The sequence below is a fragment of the Lissotriton vulgaris genome, chromosome 6 (assembly GCF_964263255.1).
Source record: "Lissotriton vulgaris chromosome 6, aLisVul1.2, whole genome shotgun sequence".
Lineage (NCBI taxonomy): Eukaryota > Metazoa > Chordata > Amphibia > Caudata > Salamandridae > Lissotriton > Lissotriton vulgaris.
In genome coordinates this window covers 776,261,872-776,283,619 of record NC_141694.1, presented here as the reverse complement: position 1 = coordinate 776,283,619, position 21,748 = coordinate 776,261,872, and the positions used below count along the sequence as shown (strand labels likewise).

Below are 21,748 nucleotides of genomic sequence, written 5' to 3'. Positions count from 1 at the left end.
GTCCTGCATAATACATATGCTGTTTTTTCCACCTGAACTGGTGTGATCTCTTTTTGTAGTGTGCCTTGTGTGTCACCTGTGTGTGCTGCGCGGATGCGTTACACAATGCCCTGGAGTTTGGCCCACCTGCTCTGCACCACGATACCCATTTCTAACAGGACTCTATTAACCTATAGACAAATGTGTGCTAAGGACAAATCCTGATCAATCCCACAGATAGATAGTTGCACCAGAAACTGGTCAGAGGAATTGGCCCCAATAAAACCCACTTGGCCAAGGGCTCGTGTTCCTCAAAAATACTGCAAAGCTAGATACCACATGTAGATTGAAGCACTAAACCAATCAGGACATGCACACCGCACATAGTGATCATGCACTTCTCATGCCAGACATCTGTCAGATACACACTGGCCCACACGAGCTCTCCCTGAGGTTGAGAGCCACCTGTGTCCTTATTAGATGCCCAAACTTGATTGATTTACAACTGAGATGCTTTTTGGGATATAGAAAATTGTTTTATTGCACCTTATGAACTGTATATAACAGCTGGCAAAACCTTGTGCAACAAGAGACTTTGAGCTGACAGACTCTGTTGAGGCATCTCGGCCTCAGCGTTTAAACGAATCAACTTGTTCCTATTTTACTAAATGCCTCTTGTATTTTCATTAATTTAAGGCAAATTCAAATCCAAGCAACACCCTCCCCTTCACAGGTGGCAGTCCCAGATCTCCTATGAGTCTTGGTCCAATTCTTCCTCCTCTTACAGGCTCTTATTCCTCCTCTGAGATTTCATTCAAAGCAGTACAAGTTTCTGCCCAGGCCTTTTGCAGCTCTACCTTACTGGTGGACCTCTTTGCAAGAAGCCCAACTCCCTTGTATAAATCATTGAGCTGGGCTACAGTACAACCCTCCAGGCTGGCCAGCTGAAAGTGCATATTTGCAGCTGCAGGTGTTGAACCTCCAGTCAGAGACGTGATTTTAGAAAAAAAAAAAATGCCAATCAGGGAGAACTGGAAAGAGTTTGATTTGGTCTTTGGTATGGATTGGTAGTGTGAATCAAATTACTGTATGTCACTGCAAAAACACAAGCCATATCCTCACCCCTAACCACGAATGTTAGAAATTGAGTTTCTGGTTAGCAGAGGTATGCACCATGTCCAAGCAATCCTAGTATGGGTAAGTCAGAAACACATTTTAAATTACCTTGTGCTCACCCTCTGGTAGGTTGGCACAGAGCAGTCAGGATTAAGTTATGTAAATGTCAAGGTATTTGTAGAGCGCACTGCCAACAAGCAGTTTCCTGGCGCTATTACTCATACCGCTGTGGAACCCTTCCTCGCTTCTCCTGTGAAGTGTCCACTCCTGGGCACCCCCAGGGTGAAGCCAGGCATCCTAGCGCTGTTGGGGCCGGTGTGGAGGTTAAGCAAGCTATTGCCCAGAGTTGTAGCACGGGGCCCATGATTAGAATAGGCACTGAGGCGAGAATTGTCAGGTCTGAGGAAATTGAGCCCAAGAACCGCCGAGGCGGGAATTAAACCCTGGTCCCGGGCCAGAACTCTGCATCAGGGTCTGCCGCTCTAACCATTGAGCCACACTCCTCCACAACGTAAGAGGCAATAAATGAAGTACTTCTGCAACACTTCAAGCAGGATAACAGTGAAAATAACACACATAAAGGTTCCAGACCTGGTTAGAGAAATAGAGCTTCAATGAACAAAACAAGACCAAAATGACAAAACTGGAGTTTTAAACTGACAAGTAGTTCTTAAAAACATAAACAGCCAACTGGGGCCATGTGCTTGGGCTAGACCAGATCAAATCCAAAAGACCAGGCTGAACACAATGGAGGAATCACTGACATAATATCGAGGGTCATAATATCGACTACCAAAAATATCGGCGACAAAATATCGACAGACAGAATATCGACTTTGTATCTACAAACAGGTAATTACAAAAATATTGAGTAAAAAATATTGTTTACAAAAATATAGTTTGTAAAAATATTGACTTTATTAAAAACAATGTTAAAGTAAATTAATATTAAAAATGATTTACTAAAATATACTTAAAAAAACTAAAATTACCTTATAATAATTAAATAATTAATTAAAGTTATATAAAAAAAATTACTATCATATTTATATATAGTAACATAATATAATTAAAAAATATACAATATTATTACCGTAGCATAGCGGAAGTGTAAAATTACTATTCCCACTCCAGAGAGTGCAACAGTAGGGAAAGCGTTGGATAGCATAGGGGTAAAAATTACTATTCCCACTCCACAGAGTGCAACAGTAGGGAAAGGGTTGGATAGCGTAGGGGTAAAACTTACTATTCCCACTCCAGAGTGCGCAACAGTTGGGAAAGCGTTGGATAGTGTAGGGGTAAAAATTACTATTCCCACTCCAGAGAGTGCAACAGTAGGGAAAGCGTTGGATAGCGTAGGGGTAAAAATTACTATTCCCACTCCAGAGAGTGCAACAGTAGGGAAAGCGTTGGATAGCGTAGGGGTAAAAATTACTATTCCCACTCCAGAGAGTGCAACAGTAGGGAAAGCGTTGGATAGCGTAGGGGTAAAAATTACTATTCCCACTCCAGAGAGTGCAACAGTAGGGAAAGGGTTGGATAGCGTAGGGGTAAAACGTACAATTCCCACTCCAGAGACTGCAAAAGTAGGGAAAGCGTTGGATAGCGTAGGGGTAAAAATTACTATTCCCACTCCAGTGAGTGCAACAGTAGGGAAAGTAGATACTTCATATATTATTTAAAAAGATATATATATTAATATCTATAAAAAAAAATATTAAAAGTAATTACATCTTTAATAAAATATAATAATTAATTAATTACAAATACTAGTTTAATTTAATCATTACAATTAATTATCTATTAACACTAATTTATTACAAATTAACAATTAATTGGTTAGTAATTAAACAGTTACTTAACAATTAAAATCTATTAATACACAAAAAAATTAACATATGTAATTAGTGATAATTAAATTACTTCCCACCCTATTCCCCTGTAGACCGACAACCTGCTACAGAAGTTAAATTACTTAAATTAACATAATTATCAATTAATCAATTAAATAAAATTATTTGGCAATTAAAATGTAATTAATTACCAAATAAAAATAATTTAACTATTAACTATAAACAAATACCAATAAATACATTTACATATTTACTTAATTATAATTAAATTACACCACATAAATTTACATATTTAATTAATTATAATTAAATTACTTCCCACCCTACTCCCCTATAAACCCACAACCCGCTACAGAAATTAAATTAGTTAAATTAACATAATTATCAATTAATCAATTAAATAAAATTAATTGGCAATTAAAATGTAATTAATTACTAAATTAAAATTAATTAACAATTAATTATAAACAAATACAAATAAATAAATGTATATATTTAATTAATTATAATTAAATTACACTACATAAATTAAGATATTTATTTAATTATATTTAAATTACTTCCCACCCTACTCCCCTATAAACCCACAACCCGCTACAGAAATTAAATTAGTTAAATTAACATAATTATCAATTAATCAATTAAATTAAATTAATTGCCAATTAAAATTTAATTAATTGTAAAATAAAAATTAATTAACAATTAATTATAAACAAATACCAATAAATAAATTTACATATTCAATTAATTATAATTAAATTACTTCCCACCCTATTCCCCTATAAACCCACAACCCGCTACAGAATTAAATTACGCAAAATTTAAATAACATTATATTCATTCATTAAATTACATTATAACATGAATAAACACTTTTAACACATAAAATACACTATAAAAAATTCGACATTATTAAAAGTTCGATATTTTTCTTAACCTATATTATGTACTTCGATATTTTGACTATCTATATTTTAAAATTCGATATTACATTTCTTACCTTCAAAACGATATTTTTTATGTCTATATTCTGTCCATTCGATATTCTGTCCAGCCTATATTTGTACTCGATATTATGTCCATTCGATATTTTGTACTCTATATTTGTCTGTTTACCCAATGGAGTGCTTGATTTAGGAATAAGAAGGACTGGACCTGCATCTCTCCAACCCAGAGCCAGAGTGACTCCATGTCCGAGAAGGGAAATGGAGAAATGGTATGATCAGGAATAGAGGGGCTACTTAATGTTCACTAGCATTTTTTAGAGTTGATATTGAGCTCACACTGCAATGTTTCATTTGTTGTTATTTGCTTTGCCATGACCTGCATAGCATGTACATATACTTCTTTGCCTTAATTAGTGATGGAATTATATTTTCATATATGAAAAACCAAAAAGAAATGTAAAAAAAAAAATCTCCTTTAATATGATTTAAAGATAAACTAACATCACAGTAAAATACTCTACTCATCTTGAATTGGGAAATTAGAATACAATTCTATGGACAGACTGGCAATATGGGAAATGCAGCATACAAGGCTTGTTCAAACCCCTTTTCTGCAAATGTATGTCATTTGTTTGGGAATCAAAGAAGCCCAAGTTTGACAGCCTTTGTTCTGCAATGATTTACTAAGCTCTTCCACCGCCCTTTATGCCTGGTTCTTCAGGCAGCCAGTGGCACACCCCTGTGGGTGACCATAATTGCTCAGAAGGCGGAGTTGTCCAGGCAGGTGGGTATTTGGTTATGCTGTGAGGGCAGTTTTCTACTACACTGTGACCAGCAGCGTGCAGTGCGCTACTTCCTATTCAGAACTTTTGTAGTCTCCATTAAGTTCTGTGCAATACTCTCGGCACAAGTATAACAAGTTCAACAGGTAGCACAAAATGTCAAAGCTAAGAAAAAACCCAATGCAATTCCCAAACCAATTTAGAATATTCAACACCATGTGATAAGCAAATTTGCACAAAGTAGTATTAAGTGAACTGGAAACTTGATATTTTTAAGTTATAATGATAAATCAATAATAAACTACAAATCAACAATCAAAGTCAGTGTTCATATATAACTGGGACAGGAGTGGGTGGTGGGATTGCCAACATATATTGTTCACATTTCTGATACACTTTGTTAAAACTTGAGGGCATAGATCTCCTCAAGGGTCTGGTCTTCTTCCTCCAGATAGCCCCAATTTCTCACTCTCAGGAGCATTAGTTTGCCGCCCCCCAAAGATTGAGCTTCAGCCCTTGACACTCTTATCACTGTACTTACAACTTTCCTGCTACAATATTCCAACTTTGCACTCCTTGGAGATTTCAATGTGCATGTGTATGATCCTAACTGCAGTGCGATACAAAAGGGGATGATGGACGGAGCGTTTGAGCAAATCAAACACTCACCCCCAGTCAACTGATCTGGGCTTAATCCATCACCATTCTTTAGCTCACTCAGCCACCCCAGTTCAGACATGGCAATATGCAAATCAGTCTGACCCTGTGCCTCATGGGAACAGTCCATCCCGAACTGCCAAGCCATGTCTTCCCTGGACCGGAAACAAGCATCCTGGGACCGGTTTCGGATTCAACCCAGATCAGTTGACTGGGGGTGAGTGTTTTATTTGCTCAAACGCTCTGTCCATCATCCCCTTTTGTATCGCTTTGTTCGCCCTAAGTTGGCAGGGTATGCTCAGACGTGAGTCCCTTGCTCACTTGGCCACTGGATTCAAGATAGCCTGGCTGATGAGGATTATGAATCCGAAACCGGTCCCAGGATGCTTGTTTCCGGTCCAGGGAAGACATGGCTTGGCAGTTCGGGCTGGACTGTTCCCATGAGCCACAGGGTCAGACTGATTTGCATGTGGTCATGTCTGAACTGGGGTGGCTGAGTGAGCTAAAGAATGGTGATGGATTAAACCCAGATCAGTTGACTGGGGGTGAGTGTTTGATTTGCTCAAATGCTCCGTCCATCATCCCCTTTTGTATCGCTTTGTTCGACCTAAGTTGGCAGGGTATGCTCAGACGTGAGTCCCTTGCTCACTTGGCCACTGGATTCAAGATAGCCTGGCTGATGAGGATTATGAATCCGAAACCGGTCCCAGGATGCTTGTTTCCGGTCCAGGGAAGACATGGCTTGGCAGTTTGGGCTGGACTGTTCCCATTAGGCACAGGGTCAGACTGATTTGCATATGGCCATGTCTGAACTGGGGTGGCTGAGTGAGCTAAAGAATGGTGATGGATTAAACCCAGATCAGTTGACTGGGGGGAGTGTTTGATTTGCTCAAACGCTCCGTCCATCATCCCCTTTTGTACCGCTTTGTTCGCCCTAAGTTGGCAGGGTATGCTCAGACGTGAGTCCCTTGCTCACTTGGCCACTGGATTCAAGATAGCCTGGCTGATGAGGATTATGAATCCGAAACCGGTCCCAGGATGCTTGTTTCCGGTCCAGGGAAGACATGGCTTGGCAGTTCGGGCTGGACTGTTCCCATTAGGCACAGGGTCAGACTGATTTGCATATGGCCATGTCTGAACTGGGGTGGCTGAGTGAGCTAAAGAATGGTGATGGATTAAACCCAGATCAGTTGACTGGGGGTGAGTGTTTGATTTGCTCCAACGCTCCGTCCATCATCCCCTTTTGTATCGCCTAACTGCAGTGCAGCAGAACAATTTAGTGGAGGAATAGGTGACCTTAACTTTTCCCAATATGTAACGGGCGCTACTCATCGTGGTTGAAATACCCCGGATTTGATATTCTCCGAATAACCTTCCCTCATGGTTGGTTTCCCTCTTCCATTAGTCTGGACAGATCACTTTCTAGTGCCTTTCCAAGTGTCTCTTTCTTCAGTATGAACTGGTTCTAATACATCCATGAACATCTCTATACCGTGGAGGAATATCCCTCAGTCCAGCTTTTCACACATGCTTTCTCAGAATGAGGTGACTACCTTGGAGGGAATGGAGTTAGCTCCAAGGTAGTCAGCTCCTCAACTTCTTCTTCGTACAATACTTTGATACTCTGGCTCCCTCCAAATCTTTTTCCAGTTACAACGCCACACTTTCCACAAACTGATTCACACCCAATCTTCAAGTAGAAAAACTGAAATGCAAGCAATTGGAAAGCAAATGGCGTTGGATCTATGACATTGAGTACAGGTGGGCTTATAGCACTGCCCTCAAACTATTCTGGACCAATATCAAAAAAGGTACATTTGCTTTCTTATCTTCACAAATTGCTGCCACTGAAAACATCCCCAGGATAGCTTTTAAAATTATCAAAACTTTTTTGCAGCCAGAGACCTGGAAAAAAAGAGGAAAAAATAGATTCCATATTCAATATACCCCATCACCCCCATCCCTGAGCTAACCTCTGCCACCTCTCCTGAAAAGACAAGTGCATGACTTGAATCATTCGACCCAATCTTATTAGCGGACTCAGAGAAAATAATTAGTAAAGTCAGATCTGGCTCACCTTTTGATCCATTTACCACCTTCCTGCTTGCCAAGGTGGCGCCTGCCATTAATTCAAAAGTGAATGCCCTTTGTAACCTCTCTTTAGAAAGTAGCGAAAGTCTCAGCTGGAAAAATGCACTGCTGGTTCCTTTATTTAAAAAAGAAAACACCGACCCATGCACCCTGAGTAACTACAGGCCCATGTCTCACCTGCCTCATCTCGGCAAGATTGTAGATGTTAGAAGCCCTGATGAACCATCAAATCATCAACTATGTGGAACAGAATGAGATTTTACATTCTATCAAGTCAGGCTACTGTGACGGTTTCAGCACAGAACTATCCCTTTTTTGAGTCACTCAATACATCAGAAGTAAGCTCAACGCAGGGCAGAAGGTGGTGGTTACCTTATTAGATCCCTCCACGGCCCTCAATACTGTATGGCACAAGATCATTTTACAAACACTGGAGCAGGCAGGTTTTACTGGCTGTGCTCTGAAATGGCCGCTTTAGCTGTGCAACTTTGGGGCATGAACATCGTCTCTTGTGCAGACGATCCTCAACTAATGCTATCTTTAAATAAACTCAATGACACTGTATTTGGTGACTTTCAGGGCTCTCTTGTGTCCATTGCTCATTGGATGCACAACAGCTGTCTACAACTCAATTCAGATAAAACTGAGATCCTGAAGTTTAGGTTGCCCTCCTCGCTTGTTGCACTGCCTCTGACCTAGGGCCTTTCCCTTCCCCTTGCACAACTGCCAGGAACGTGGGTGTTTTGCTGCACACTGCTCTTTCCTTTAACCCATATGTTGATGCTAATGCAGCTACCTGATTTGGTATGTTAAAATCCATGAGAAAGCTCCTGAAATGCATGCCCCTCTGTCCGCTCTGCGCTCTGGCAAAAATTCTGCCAACGGCTGTGTGGTGCTTTTTTTCTTGCGTGTGGCTAGCTAAAGATTAGTTTGCGAGCATGAGCGAGAAAATACGAGTGCTAGACTGCCTCCTGGTGAGATTTCCCAATATGGGCTGTTGCTGCAGGTCGCTACTGCTCATGTTGAGATAGTTGGCTCTCGCGTTGCAATAGCTGCCTCTAATTAGAAAATCTCCTTAAGTGGCAGGAAGAAGCAGGGCCCTCTGGCATGCCCTGTCGTGCCATTCATGCTGTAAGCTCTCAGAGCTAATAATCGGTGCAAGCAACGAGACAGACCAGAACTCCGCAGAATCTCACAAAGTTTTTAGGTAACTGCAGAATTCCGCAGCGCAAAGCGCCATGAGCTCCACCCATCCATAATCTCAATAAGCTGATTGGCTACAGGTGAAAGGTCGGGGCCCTAGGCCCTCATGCTGATAATCACTGAGACACGGACACACTGGTTACTGGGTGCAACTGGCCCAGAGCACGTGCGCTCGGCCACTTTTATTAGAGCTGTGTCACCTGACCAGTGACATCAGTGGTGGGTGGGTATTTAGTATAATTACATTGTTAGCACTAGAATGCTAACTGACTCTGGGGCACTACATCCCTCCCAAAATTGGTAAAAATCAAACCAAACGGAAAAAGTTCAAAATCCTGTGGGGAAAAGAAAAGATACAAAAATGTAACATTGGACTTATGTTTTCAACTGAGTCTCTTTTGCTGTCTGCAGGCCGCAAGGAGTGTAGTTCCTGCATCCAGGACCAATAGTTCTCTGTGGCACAGTTCGCAGTTGTTCGGCAGGTTCATTCTTTATCTGTGCCGTCTGGACGTTGTTATTAGCCCTGCCTTTGCTTCGCTCACTTGGGGATGATGAGTAGTTGGAGAGAGATGGACGATATAAGTGTTGACTGTCTTCTGGCTTCTTTTCTCCATTCTAGCTTCGTGATGTTTCCGGGCAGGCTTTAATGTTGTCTCTTGGCAGGTGATGAGAGTAGGTGCAAACATCCCTCTCACTAGGATGCCCCTCCCGCCGGTGTTCTTCTCTCACCAGATGTCTGGGAGGACCTCTTTGCCAGGTTTCCACTGGACTGGTGTTTTCGGTCGTGTTGCTCCACCACATCCTTCGGGCCATGAGCAGGGCGCTCCACGAGCCTCACCGTTGTGTCCTAGTTCCACCTGAAGGTTGAGTTGTCGACTCTTTTCCTTGCTCGCAAGGATTTCATCCCCGTGGGTCCTGCAGACACGCCGCTGTAGATCTGTCTCCTGTATGGGACTTGCTGCCCCCAGAGTCCCTTGAGGCCTCTGCTTCCTGGGTTGCCACGGGCTGGTGTGAGGTGGTCAGTTCCTCAGCTTCCGGGGGCCTGAGCAGTCTCGCAATCCAATCTTCCGCTCAACCCTAGAGGTAGATGTCGCCAACAGTCTAGCTTGCTCTCTTCTGCGTTCGCCATGTGGATGGATGGCTCGTAGGTAGTTGTCTTTGGTCTACGCTGCCGGTGCTCTTGCCAGGTCTTGTCCTCCAATGTACTCAGGTGTTCCAGTGCCTGTCACCTTCTTTCTTTCCGCAGGGGCTGCTTCTTCTTGCAGTGGCAGTGTGCCACTCTGATTTCTTCTCCCTTCTTTTCTTAGTGGCGGTGGCCACTCTGATCTTTCTTCCTTCTTCTTGAAATGGCAGTGTGCCACTTTGATTTCTTCTTCCTTCTTTTCTTAGTGGCGGTGGCCACTCTGATCGTCCTTCCTTCTCCTTCTTCTCGCGACGTACCCTGGCCCAATCTTCTTCATCTTCTTCTTTGGCCAGGCTTCCCCATGCAGCGCGCGCATTCTGCACGTGTCTTTCTGGTCTTGTCCTAGTCCTAGGACACTATCTTCTTGTCATTTAACTTTCAGAGTTAGCGTCGTGACCTTCACTTCCTCTTTCAGTCGCCTCCATTACTTGTGACTTTGAAGTTCGTTGGTCCATGTTCGCGGACTGCGCCTTGGCTGAACTTCTTGGACCTCGTGCTGGTCCCTTCTGCCGATGTCCAGCAGGTAGGCTTCGAGGTGCGAGCTTCTTGGACCTCGTGCTGGTCCCTTCTGCCAATGTCCAGCAGGTAGGTTTTGTGGCGTGACCAACTGACTGGTCGACTTCTTGGTGCGACCATCTGACTGGTCGACTTCGTGCTTTGTGGCCAGGCTGAGTAGTCCGGTTCCTCGTGTGTTGAGACTTCAATGCTGCGGGTTGCCTGCGCAACCATTTTCTTTGCGTCGCAGTTTGGCTTGCCTCGCTGCGCATCTGGGTGCGCTCTTCGGGTGTTCCTCGTGTCTTGCTTTGGGTTCGTGTAGTCTGCACTGCTGCGCATTCGTGTCATGCGGCTTTGCACTTCCTGGTGCCGGGTTCCAAAACCATCGTCGGTTCGTGAGGGGGTTGCTCCTGTCTCCGCCATTCTCCTGTAGCGATGGCCTGTGGCCACCAGGCATCGCTGTGCTCTCTTCTGGCGTGGCATAGGTGCTTCTGGAGTATTGCTTTTGGAGGGTTGCGTCACCACTCCGTTGACGTTCTTCTGGTCTTCCTTTTCGCGCGCTGATGGCTGCGCTCTTTGTTCGCTTTTCTTCTGTGCATTTGCTGCTTATCCTCTAGAATGTCCTGTGTGGAGTTGCTGCACTCCTGACGCGCTTCTGGGGCTTCTGGAGCTTTTCTGGGATTCTGTCGCATTTTTGTGCTTCTGGCGCGCTCCTGCGCCGTCGCCTTTTATCTTCTCAGGCTGTGTGGTGGCTTGGTGGCGTTCCGGTGTAGCAGTGTTTTCTTGCACACTCTACAAGCGCTCGCTGTTGTCTTTCTTTCCTCTCCTCTGGTGGTAGTCGTCCTTCTGTCACGTGCTGTGGTAGTGTTGCCTTTCTTGGGTTCTGCCTTTCTTGGGTTCTCTTCTCCTTGGGAATAGCCACCTGCCAGCAGGTGGTTCTCTATCAGTCTCAGGGCATCCCTTGTGTGGGCCATGCGCTCTTGGCTGTGTGTGTATTTATTTGGCTTGTTTATCTCCATTCGCTGCAGTACTGAGAAGGTCCACTAGATGGCAGGGGAGCTCTTTTGCACGCACCTGCAGTCTTTCTCTCCTTTCAGCCTCGGAATCTTTTCACTTGCTTCAGGCTTCGTGTTGTATTTCAAAGACCTCACAAATTTATTCCAGGTCCTTCGCGTACAATGCTGGGATCCCTGCCATGCCTCCACAGCTGCTCCCTGTACACACACAGCGGAGGTCAGATGCCACATTGGTGCTCCACACGGGCTCCAATTTCGCCGCAGTGAGTGGCACTCTTGCTTTTAATGTCTTCCCGGCCCTCGCAGCATGCTTTGTCTCGGTCTGCGCAGGGGGGGGTTTGCAGGTGCCGTATTTACTGGCCCCTCCGCTGTCTCTGTTCACACGCTGCGTGGGGGTGAACACAGGCGTTACTGTTGGAGTCTGCCTGCTCTGTTTTGGGCCTGGCTCCTGATCCCTATGTTGAGCGCTATGATGAGTGGGCGGGGTACTGGCATTGATGATTGATCCCGACGGACATCGCTTGAGGTCCTCTCACCGGACAGCAACACCACTTTCCGTCACACGGTAGGCCTTTTATTCTTATTCTAGTTCAGGCGGCGCAGGGAGGAGGGTGATACACACAGGCCTTCGGAGTCTCGTGGAGTAAGTGCGGCGGCAGCCACTCACCATGTCTTCAGCTGCCGCACTCGCTTTAATTCATTACTCTGTCCCGCTTCCCTGTGCAGTTCAACTTTTACTGCCGCAGTTGCCGCTTTCATAGTCTCAGCGCCCGGCAGCTCTCCTCACGCTGCGGGCGCTCTCCTTTGAAGTTTATTCACCCCGCCGCCGCACTTCACACACGGTGTGGAGGACGGGGACGCTGCAGACAGGCCACGGGTGGGCTTCGCTGGTCTTGTCTTTATTAGGGGGTAGTAGCCGACGCCGCTTACTCGGTTGGGGCACAGTCAGTGTTCATAGTGGGTGGGGTCCGCTTTACAGTGTTCCCGGCGGCGCTAGCTGGCGGCCGCCATTATACTGTTCTGACCCTTGCGGGTGGGCTTCGCTTTTGTTGCCGGTCACGGTCACGGGCTCACCTTCGGCCGACGGGCCTGTTCAACCACGCAGGTGGGCTCCGCGTTGGTCTCTTCGTGATGGGGTCAGTAGCGGCCGACGCGGGTAGGCTCCGGTCGGTCCGCTAATCTTCCTCGGGGCACCGCCACAGTAGGGCGGCTTACAGCAGGTCGGAGAGGTGCGGGTGGGCTCCCGGTCACCTTCTCATTCTCCTCCAGGCCCGAGGCTCGTCACACGCCCCGCGGGCCTCTCGGCGGCCGGCTCCTTTTCCAGGGGGGTGTGCTGTCGGTGCAGGCAGCTCTCATTCCCTTTCCCATCAAGTTTTCTTTGTGCTGTGACACGCTGGGCACAGCTCCGCCCTCATCGCCGTTGCAAGGTCGGGGCTTAGGCCCTCATGCTGATAATCACTGAGACACGGACACACTGGTTACTGGGTGCAACTGGGCCAGAGCATGTGCGCTCGGCCACTTTTATTAGAGCTGTGTCACCTGACCAGTGACATCAGTGGTGGGTGGGTGTTTAGTGTAATTACATTGTTAGCACTAGAATGCTAACTGACTCTGGGGCACTATAACAGGCAAATTAACCTCATGGTTTAGGGTCAGAACACATGCACAGTGAACCTAATAGCAGCCTCACAGTGCAGAGCCTGAATGATAGCAAAACGTGTCCAACAAACATAAACAAAGCCTGGGGAGGCCACACAGAAAGGCTAAATTTCTACTAAAATTAAATATATAATAAAATACATAAAAAGGTTTTATGTAATTTCAATACTTTTTGGGAAATCTAATAGGAATCCCAGTTAAGAAATGTGATGCTTTTGTTAAAGATATCTGTATCCTATCCAATTAAATAGATACATGATAACTCACAGCTACATAGCAACATACTCTATCAACAGATAAAGAGAAAAAACAAAATGAGAATGGGTGTTTTTTCACGTGATGCTCAAAATAATAATTACCAGCAAATAAAATGGGTTGCTGTCTATTTTGTTAATTACCTTTGCGCAGGAACGTCATTGTTTTGGACTTTTCGTTCTCCCCAAGATTTTCGTAATTTGCCGTCACATCTTTTTTCATGTTCTTAAAAGTTGCTCGTTCCACTATGGCGTCCACTGTTTGGTCATCTAGTGCCTTTCCTACGAAGCTGCATATCTTCAGTACAGCACCTTTCAGATCCTAAAATGAACAAAATCTTGTTACTTAATATGAGCTGGAAAAAGAAATTCTAACTGCCCTTCTTGAACATTACACAGCGAAGACCCCAGATATTAATTATGTCCATGTTTGGATGTTTCCATGGGGTCCAGAGCACAAACAGCATTTATTTAACAGGTCCACAAATCATATGACGAGCTATGAAACTGAACTCAGTAGCATGCAGAAACTGCAGTCTGTAACTTACAAAGTGCAAACTGCATTTTGTTAAAGTAGACATACTTTAGAAATCGTTGACATGAGGACATTTCGGCAAACACCACAAGTTGTTACTAGGACTCCAAAATGACACCCTTCACTTGGCAATTGTACAATCATTCTGAATGTAGTTATTACGTGTTTGTATGGAAATGTATGCATGTCATATTTTCAATTCATATTACTATTCTTTTACCGCAAACCTGAGGAGTACCAGCAGGACAGATAGAGACATATCTTCAGCTCTACACATCCATGGCATAAGGGGGTGTTCCATGGTATTCTCCTCACTGGAAGAACATATATGTTCAATACCTTTGTGTGGCTCCCTCTTACCTATATTCTGGGAACACCAATGTTCGTATCCTACACTACCGCTGCTGAAAATCCTGGGACGTTTTCAAGTAAAAAGAGAACGTTGCAGTCAGAAAATGCAGAACATCTGTTTTCCGTGAAACTGAATTTTATAATGCACCTTTAATGGTACCCGAATGTAACTTTCGTTCATGAAAAGTTTGTCGGTATGTCATCTACAGCTATGTTAATCCTCCCCTATTTTCTAAAATGTTCCAATTGTTGTTTTTGTGAATTAGTAAAATGTGGACTCAATTTGGGGAAAACAATAACATTTACCTTCCTGTGAACAGCAAAGAATGTAGAGGAGATATATTAAATGTATAGTTTGTGAAGTCCAATTTTAACATGTTAATGCCTAATTTAAACGTTTAAACTTTTTTTCAATTAGCATGCTTAGGCTGCTATCAGCATTCCTCGACAGCTAATCATATTTGCAGAGTAAAACCTAAAATGAACCTAAACTATTTTATTTTTATTTTATTTTTGTGTTTTATAGAGCGCGAACTAGACCCGTTAGGGTATCAGAGCGCTTTACATAGTCAAGGAGTTGTACAATAGTAGGGGAATCATGGGAGTACAAGGGGATGCAAGGATCAAAAGGTACAGTTAGGATTACTATAGCATAGGATAACGGAGGTTGCCTGCCTGTGTACTATGTGTTTTATTCATTAGCTGAACATACCATTGTATTGCTGTGACATAACGTCCACTTTTTTCCATAAATAGTTATGCATATCCTAACCAATGAAATGCAGTAGGAACTTGTTGTCTCTCGAAGTACCATAGTTAGTCTGGTTACTGATTTATAGTTATAGCTTTTTGCAATTGCTTAGAGAGTAATCTGTATTTCAGAATTATACTTTGATAGTTTTAGAATATGCTTATTACTAATTACCTAACTACTTACTTTTTTCTATCTGTAAAGATCGTATTTTTAAATAAACAAATTAAGTTTTAACCTGGAATCCTGCCTCAGGTATGTTTGTTTAATAGCCTTGTACTAAGTCTTAGGAGGACTCAGATAGCCCATTCTTGCATAATTAGAATGTTGGCACTTGTTTCTAAGTTTTATATTAGTGCAATTTCACTGAGATGCCATTACAGAACTACATAAGCTCCAAAGATAAAGTAATGTTGAATAGGAATAGTTTTATTAGCCTTAAAACTAGAACTTAATGATCTGATCCAAATGGCATATGAGGGTGTTTAAATGTGGTTTCACAGGTGTAAATTCAAGTAAGACCTAGTACACCTAGCTGGCTCTTGTCATGTCCCGACTGGACAAACTACCAACTCATGGCAGCCTGTCGTCAGGGAACTGTAGATATCAACAGTGTGGATAGAAATAAGAAAAATGGTAGTGATCATGTACTCCAGGCTATCCCGTGTTCCCCAAGTAAATCAAGTCTCCAAAAGCACCTTCTCTACCATGCATGTTGTGTAACAAAGAGTCCAGTATCTGGTATTCCAGAGGAAGTTTCAGGTTACCACCTCATTCTTCTTAGCACATCTAGATTATGTAAGAGCACATCTCGGGGTCTTACTCTGTCCAGAATAATGCAGCAAGACAACATAAATGTGTCCATTTATGTGTCCACATCTCACCAGCCGTTTTAGGATTTCTCTGGCTTCTCAGTGCCAGAATATGCAGATTTGGATTAACTATATGATATGGCTGTAGAGCCTTACAGAAGAGTGCACTCACAAATTCCATCTTTGGTCCAGGAAGTCTTGTTTACTTAGCCTTACCACAACCCTAGGTAGCTGTGGCTGCGACCAGTAGGGCTTCGTAAAGAAACTTAGGGCCAGATGCATCAAGCATTTTTCTCCCCGTAAACGGGCAGATTCTGCGAATCGGCCTGTTTACGATCACAAAAAATGATTTTGCGATGTATCAAACCCAATTTTGCGATTCCGTAACATGTTACCAGATTGCAAAATGGGTTTGTGATTCGCTATTTGGTAGGGGCATGTTTAGGCCGTCCCTGCTAAAACACGAATCCTAACAGTATGCATGAATGTTTTTTGACCGTGAATGTCGTTGCAAAAAATATGCATATTACCACCTACTTCAAGTAGGTGGTAAGACATTCCAAATGGGAAAGGGGTCCCCAACGGACCCCTTCCACTTTGTGAATGTTTGTGAAAGCATTTTAAAGAGCAGGCAGTGGTCTCACGGACCACTGCCTTGTCTTAAAAAATTAAAAGAAAACTTTTCAGTTTTCCTTTTATAAAGCGTCTCGTTTTCCTTTAACCCAGTGCTGATGACAAAGCCAGCTCGTCATGGGCGTTACCTGCGCTACGCGCATGACGAGCTGGCTTTGTCACGTAACACGCGATTTTCAAATTTTCAGCGCGCAGCGGGAAAACCGCTAGCGCGCATGCGGTTAAGGAAAAAAAATGACTGCATTATTTAAAAGCAATCATAGACATGCTGGTCTGCTGATCTCAGCAGGCCACCATACCTGTGATTTTTGTGATTCCTAGTGGGCCGCAAATTGTGACCTACCTCATTAATATTTATGAGGTAGGTCATTTGCGACCCCTTAGGAATTGCAGAAAGTGTACTGCACACTTTCATGCATGCCGTTTTGCGATTCCCTAATTGCGAATCGCAAAGATTTGCAATTAGGGAATCGAAAAACATATTTTTATGCATCTGGCCCTCAGGGCCATATGTACGAAGGCATTGTTAATTTTCTACTGGTGCCGGTCACAATTTCAAGCCATTAGGAAATGCAAAATGCCATTTCTGAATTGATGAAAGGCATTTTAGGTGTTTCAAAATGCGATTTCCATCCAGTAGAAATTGCCTTTGTGAAATCGCTAAAAAGGGAATTGCAAAAATGGATTTCCAAGTAGTGATCCACTAACACCATGTCCAAAGAATTTCCTAATTGCAATTAGTTGCAAAATGGCCATTTAGGAAATACAATTACCATCAATCTACATCAAGTGGTAACCATGTGCAAACTATAGAGATGCACCCAAAATGCATCAGGCGCTTTCAGAATTGTGGCTCTGTATGTCTTGGTGAGAAGGATGAGGATTTTGGATGGTAGGCAGAGAAGGAGGAGGAGACAGTGAGAAGATATTGAGGATGAGGGTCATCCTATTTGAACCGACAGAGGAGGAGATATATGAGAAGTATAGACTCAATAGTGAGGTAATCCTGGAATTAATTGACGAGTTACAGTCTCAGCTTCAGACCCCAACACCCAGAAGCAATGCAATCCCAAAACATGTGCAGGTATTGTGTTGCCTACACCTATCGTCTGGCAATTACCAGCACGTTACAAAAGTTGCACCGGGTGTCACAATGTGCTTTTTCCAGGGTATTTCACAAGTTCCTGTACATCACAGTTAACAAACTAAGCCAATACATATAATTTCCAAATACCCCCAACATTTGCAAAAGACTACATTTATGTTTTACCGGGTAGCACAATTTCCCAATGTGATTGGCTATGTTGATAGCACACATATTGCCATATGTCCCCCCCTAAAGAAATGGCTTTATCTACAGTAATAGGAAACGCACACACTTACTCAACGTACAGGGAGTGTGTGATGCCTCATGCATCACATCAGACATTGTGGCTAGAATCTCAGGCAGAAACCATGACTTCTTCTTGTTTTGTGCCACAGTGGAATACATAACCAACTGTATCCGGGTGAATCTGACAACGGCTTTTTTCTTAGTAAGAGGATTGCTGACTCAATATACAGTGGCCAGAACAGTTGTATAAAGTGACCTAATGGTTTATCCTTCTCTTGTTCTTTAAGGAGACAGTGCATAGACCTTGTGTCCTTGGTTACTGACACCCTACATGACTACAAGAACCAAAAGTGAAATGCAGTACAACAGGACACATAGGACAACACAGTCCATCATCAAATGGACCTTTGGTATACTGAAGTTCAGGTTCCGCTGCCTCCACAAAACTGGCAGAGCACTACTTTATAGAACTGGGACATGTTGTAAGATCATCGTCACATGTGCCGTATCGCAAACACACAATATAACCACGAGAAAGAGTCTGCACAACATCACCATAGAGCCCGGAACCAACTCCCATGAGGATTTACCTCCACCAAAGGTACAGCATGATAGGACAGGTGCATCAGATGAAGGTGCATGATGCACAGAGATCATCAACAACTATTTGTTAGGTAAGAATGATTACAACATCAAATAAATAGACATCACACCTGATGAGAATGAATGGTGCATAACTGAAAGATCACCTTTTTTAGGCTGTGACTATAATGTATCTCAACTCAATTATCAGTTTCCTTTGCAGATGTAACATTGTTTCAACAAAGCAACAAAGTATGTCATAACAAACAATACAAAGAAGACCCATGCGTCCAATTGTTCAGGTGCTTCACTTTATCCAGCCTCCCAGGTTGCGTACCTTCTCAGCAAAACTGGACTATGGAAGAAGGGACATGTCAGCCCCAGAGGTGTTTCGGTGTGTATGCCTGGTACAGTTTCCCATTTGCATAGATGTGGCACTGAAGCGAGAGCTATCTTCACTCTCAGGTGGCAGCAGAATGTTGAGGACAGACAGGTTGTGTATCTGTATGTTTTTAAGGTCTGTGGTCACTTGTACTAGTCTATGTGCAAAATCCAGACAGGAGTGCCCTGTGTAATTATGTATGTTGATAGTTCTCCTTGCAAGAGCGGTTGTGGCTACTGCCAATCGATTAGTTGAACCAGTGAAGGCCCAAAAGCATGCAATGTACTGTCTGTGCCTGTTAGACCTGACACCCTTGGCGTGGTTTTCCCCTATCTTTTTGCCTCTGCCTCCTGTATTTTTGATGCTGTGCTGGATTTCGTTTTTGCTGGTTTAGATGCTTTGGACACTCTGCCACTGCTGTCCAGTGCCAGAGTGTAAGTGCTCCCTATGAAAATTGTCATATTGATTAGATGTACCTGATTGGCATATTTGTATCACCACGAAGTCCCTAGTAAAGTGTACTAGATGTACCAGGGCTGGTGATGACAGATGCTACTAGTGGGCCTGCAGCACTGATTGTGCCACCCACATGAGTAGCCCTAAAATGGTGTCTCAGGCCTGCCACCGCAGTGCCTGTGTGCAGTCAGTGAACTGCCATGTCCTCCTGGCCAGTGTCCCCACTGGCTGGGCCTAGCCCTTCCCTTTCTGTGCACATCAGTCACCCCTATGGAAGGCTCAAGGTACCCCCCTGGGCAGGGTGCAGTGTATAGGAAAGGTAGAGAATGTACTAGTGCAGGTAACATGCTCTGGTAGTGAGCTGCAGCCATTTTGTGTGCTCACTGCTGCAAGGTTATCTTGCTCAACAGACTAACATGGGGGAGGCTGGTCCCAATGGATACCAGCCTATCTTCCCATAGGAACAAGATGGGACATAAGTGATTGATATCCCTGAACTCAGAATTTAATAACACATCTTTTAGGAAAGGTTGTTTTTAAATTCTGTGTTTGAGAATAGTACTTTCAGAAAGTGGCTGTTCTCTTGTCTAACCTTTCTGTATGCCTGGGCCTGCTTGTGGATTGACTGTCTGGTTTGAGGGTGACAGGGGCTGGGGAGCCCCCAGGAGGTTGTCTGAGTCAGCCTGTGGTGGAATGACTGCATCTGCAACTAGAGTGGTGGTGGGGATAGCACCTGGGAGTGAATAGGGCTGTGCCTGACTGCCACAATGCTGGCTCCACCTCCTGCTGGGCGACTGTCACCTCTGCCCCTCACACTGAAAGGAAGGAAGAAGCCAGGAAGCCCAAGTGCTCCAGCAACACCCAGAACTGGTTTAGACCGGGCTCAGGGCCCACTTGCACAAAGACTTCAAAGACTTTTAGGGGTATAAGAGAAGGACCCCTGACAACAGAAAATCAGATTCTACAATCAAGAGGAACCTCTGCCAGAAGAAGGACCGCTGAAGGAACTGAAGGAAGATTGCCTTGCTGTGTGCTCTAAGGGCTGACCTGTTCTGCTGTTCATCTGAAGCTGAGGAGAAGAGGGACTTTGCTGTGTGCTGTGACCCTGCCTGCTTGACCTACAAAGACTTTGCTGTGTGCTGTGTCTTCTAACTGAATCTCCAAGGGCCTGAGAAGAGCTGGCCTCCTGTCCTGGAACCCAGGGTCAAAAGGTTCCACAGCAACTGAACTACGCTGTGAAGATCGTGCTGTGTCTTGCCCTCAGTGCGTGTTTCTAACTGCTGGCCGTAGGAGAAGCTCGATGTGCTCATTGGCACATATTTAAGAGTGACCGGAGGATCGTGGTGCCTCGCTGTGTACAAAAAATCACCCCCAATGATCTGGCGGCCTTGTGGGCGGTCTGGCCGTGACCTGTGGCCTTAAAATCACTTGCCGCCTTTTCATCGCCACTGCCCGGGGCCAGAAACACCCTGAAAAGTTCATCGTACCTTGCCGGCGCTACCGAAGTGGAGATCGAGCCCGCTACTCTCTCATTGGTCGAGAGAGTCGAGCCCCCTCACTAACGCCACGCTGGAATTGGCCCCAGCGCCGCCGCTTCATCATCGAGGCCGCGCATTGATTGGTTGCAGGCCTTCGCATCATCAGGGGCACGTCCCGGGAGCTGCACTGCCATGGGCTGACTCCCGGGTGTCTGTGGAGGCTCGCCGTGAGGGCCGTGACCGGATTGGTCCACGTCATCGGGACATCCCGGGAAGCCGCCGAGAGCCGTGTGGAGAGAAGAACCTTGGGGGAGCTGCGCCCGGGCCATCTGCGTGACCCGCTCCCGCCGAGGGAGCAGCGAGTGTGCCCAGCATCCCTGGCCTGCGTCTCCGAAGAAGAGTGCTGCACTAACTCCCCGCCGCTCGTTGGATTGTCGAGAGAGGGCGGGAGAGCAGACGGGACCGGCTGGGGCTGTTTCTGGAGGCCCCGCCCACGCTGTGGCAGCAGTATCGAGCGCAACGGTGAGGGGAACGCAATAAAACACCGCTGGAGTCAGCAAAGAGCTGGCTTTGGCCCTACAGCCCTGTTTTGCCAGCTGTGATAGTTTTGAGAGACTGGAGACTATTTTTCTAAGTAAAGAACTTCCCAAAAAACCAAGTACAACCATTAAGATTAAAAGCAATCCTCCTGTAAGTGACCGTTTTTCTTGCTGAAACTAGATAAAGAGAGATTTTTACATATACTTACCTGTGTGGTCTACATTTGTGGAGTACTATTGAATCATTGTAGGTGTTGAGTCCAACTATTAACCACATTGCCTTGGGGATAAGCCTGTCTGCTCGTGCCAAGCTACCTAGGGGGTGAGCAGGGGTTATCTACAGTGTGTATTCCTTCACCCTGACTAGAAGCAAGGGTCCCTATTTAGACAAAGGTACTTACCTCTGCCAACTAGAGACCCCCAGCTCTAACAGTGCCTGTCTTTGCAGACATTGCTCCTTCTCCACAGGAGAACTGGCTCCCATGTCATCTGACACATTGTCACTCTGGACATTTGCTGTTTGGACTCTAGAGTGTCTGTGTCTCCTACCCTCAGATGTAGTTGTGCCCCTGCTTTGGGTTTGTCCCTCATCACTGTCCTCAAAGTCTGGTAGTGGTGCAACAGTTGCTCTCCTGGAACTTGGAGGTGGTGTAATTGGCAT

General features: G+C 44.6%; 1 protein-coding gene across 1 annotated transcript in view; it reads right to left on the bottom strand.

The window, feature by feature from the left end:
* LOC147707973 (amine sulfotransferase-like) overlaps window positions 1–21,748 on the bottom strand; it is a 442,169-nt gene that overhangs the window by 97,558 nt on the left and 322,863 nt on the right. Inside the window, exon 6 of the mRNA XM_086926784.1 lies at window positions 13,380–13,557. Within this exon, the coding sequence (XP_086782910.1) occupies window positions 13,380–13,557 (178 nt within the window). The remainder of the gene's footprint in view (window positions 1–13,379; window positions 13,558–21,748) is intronic.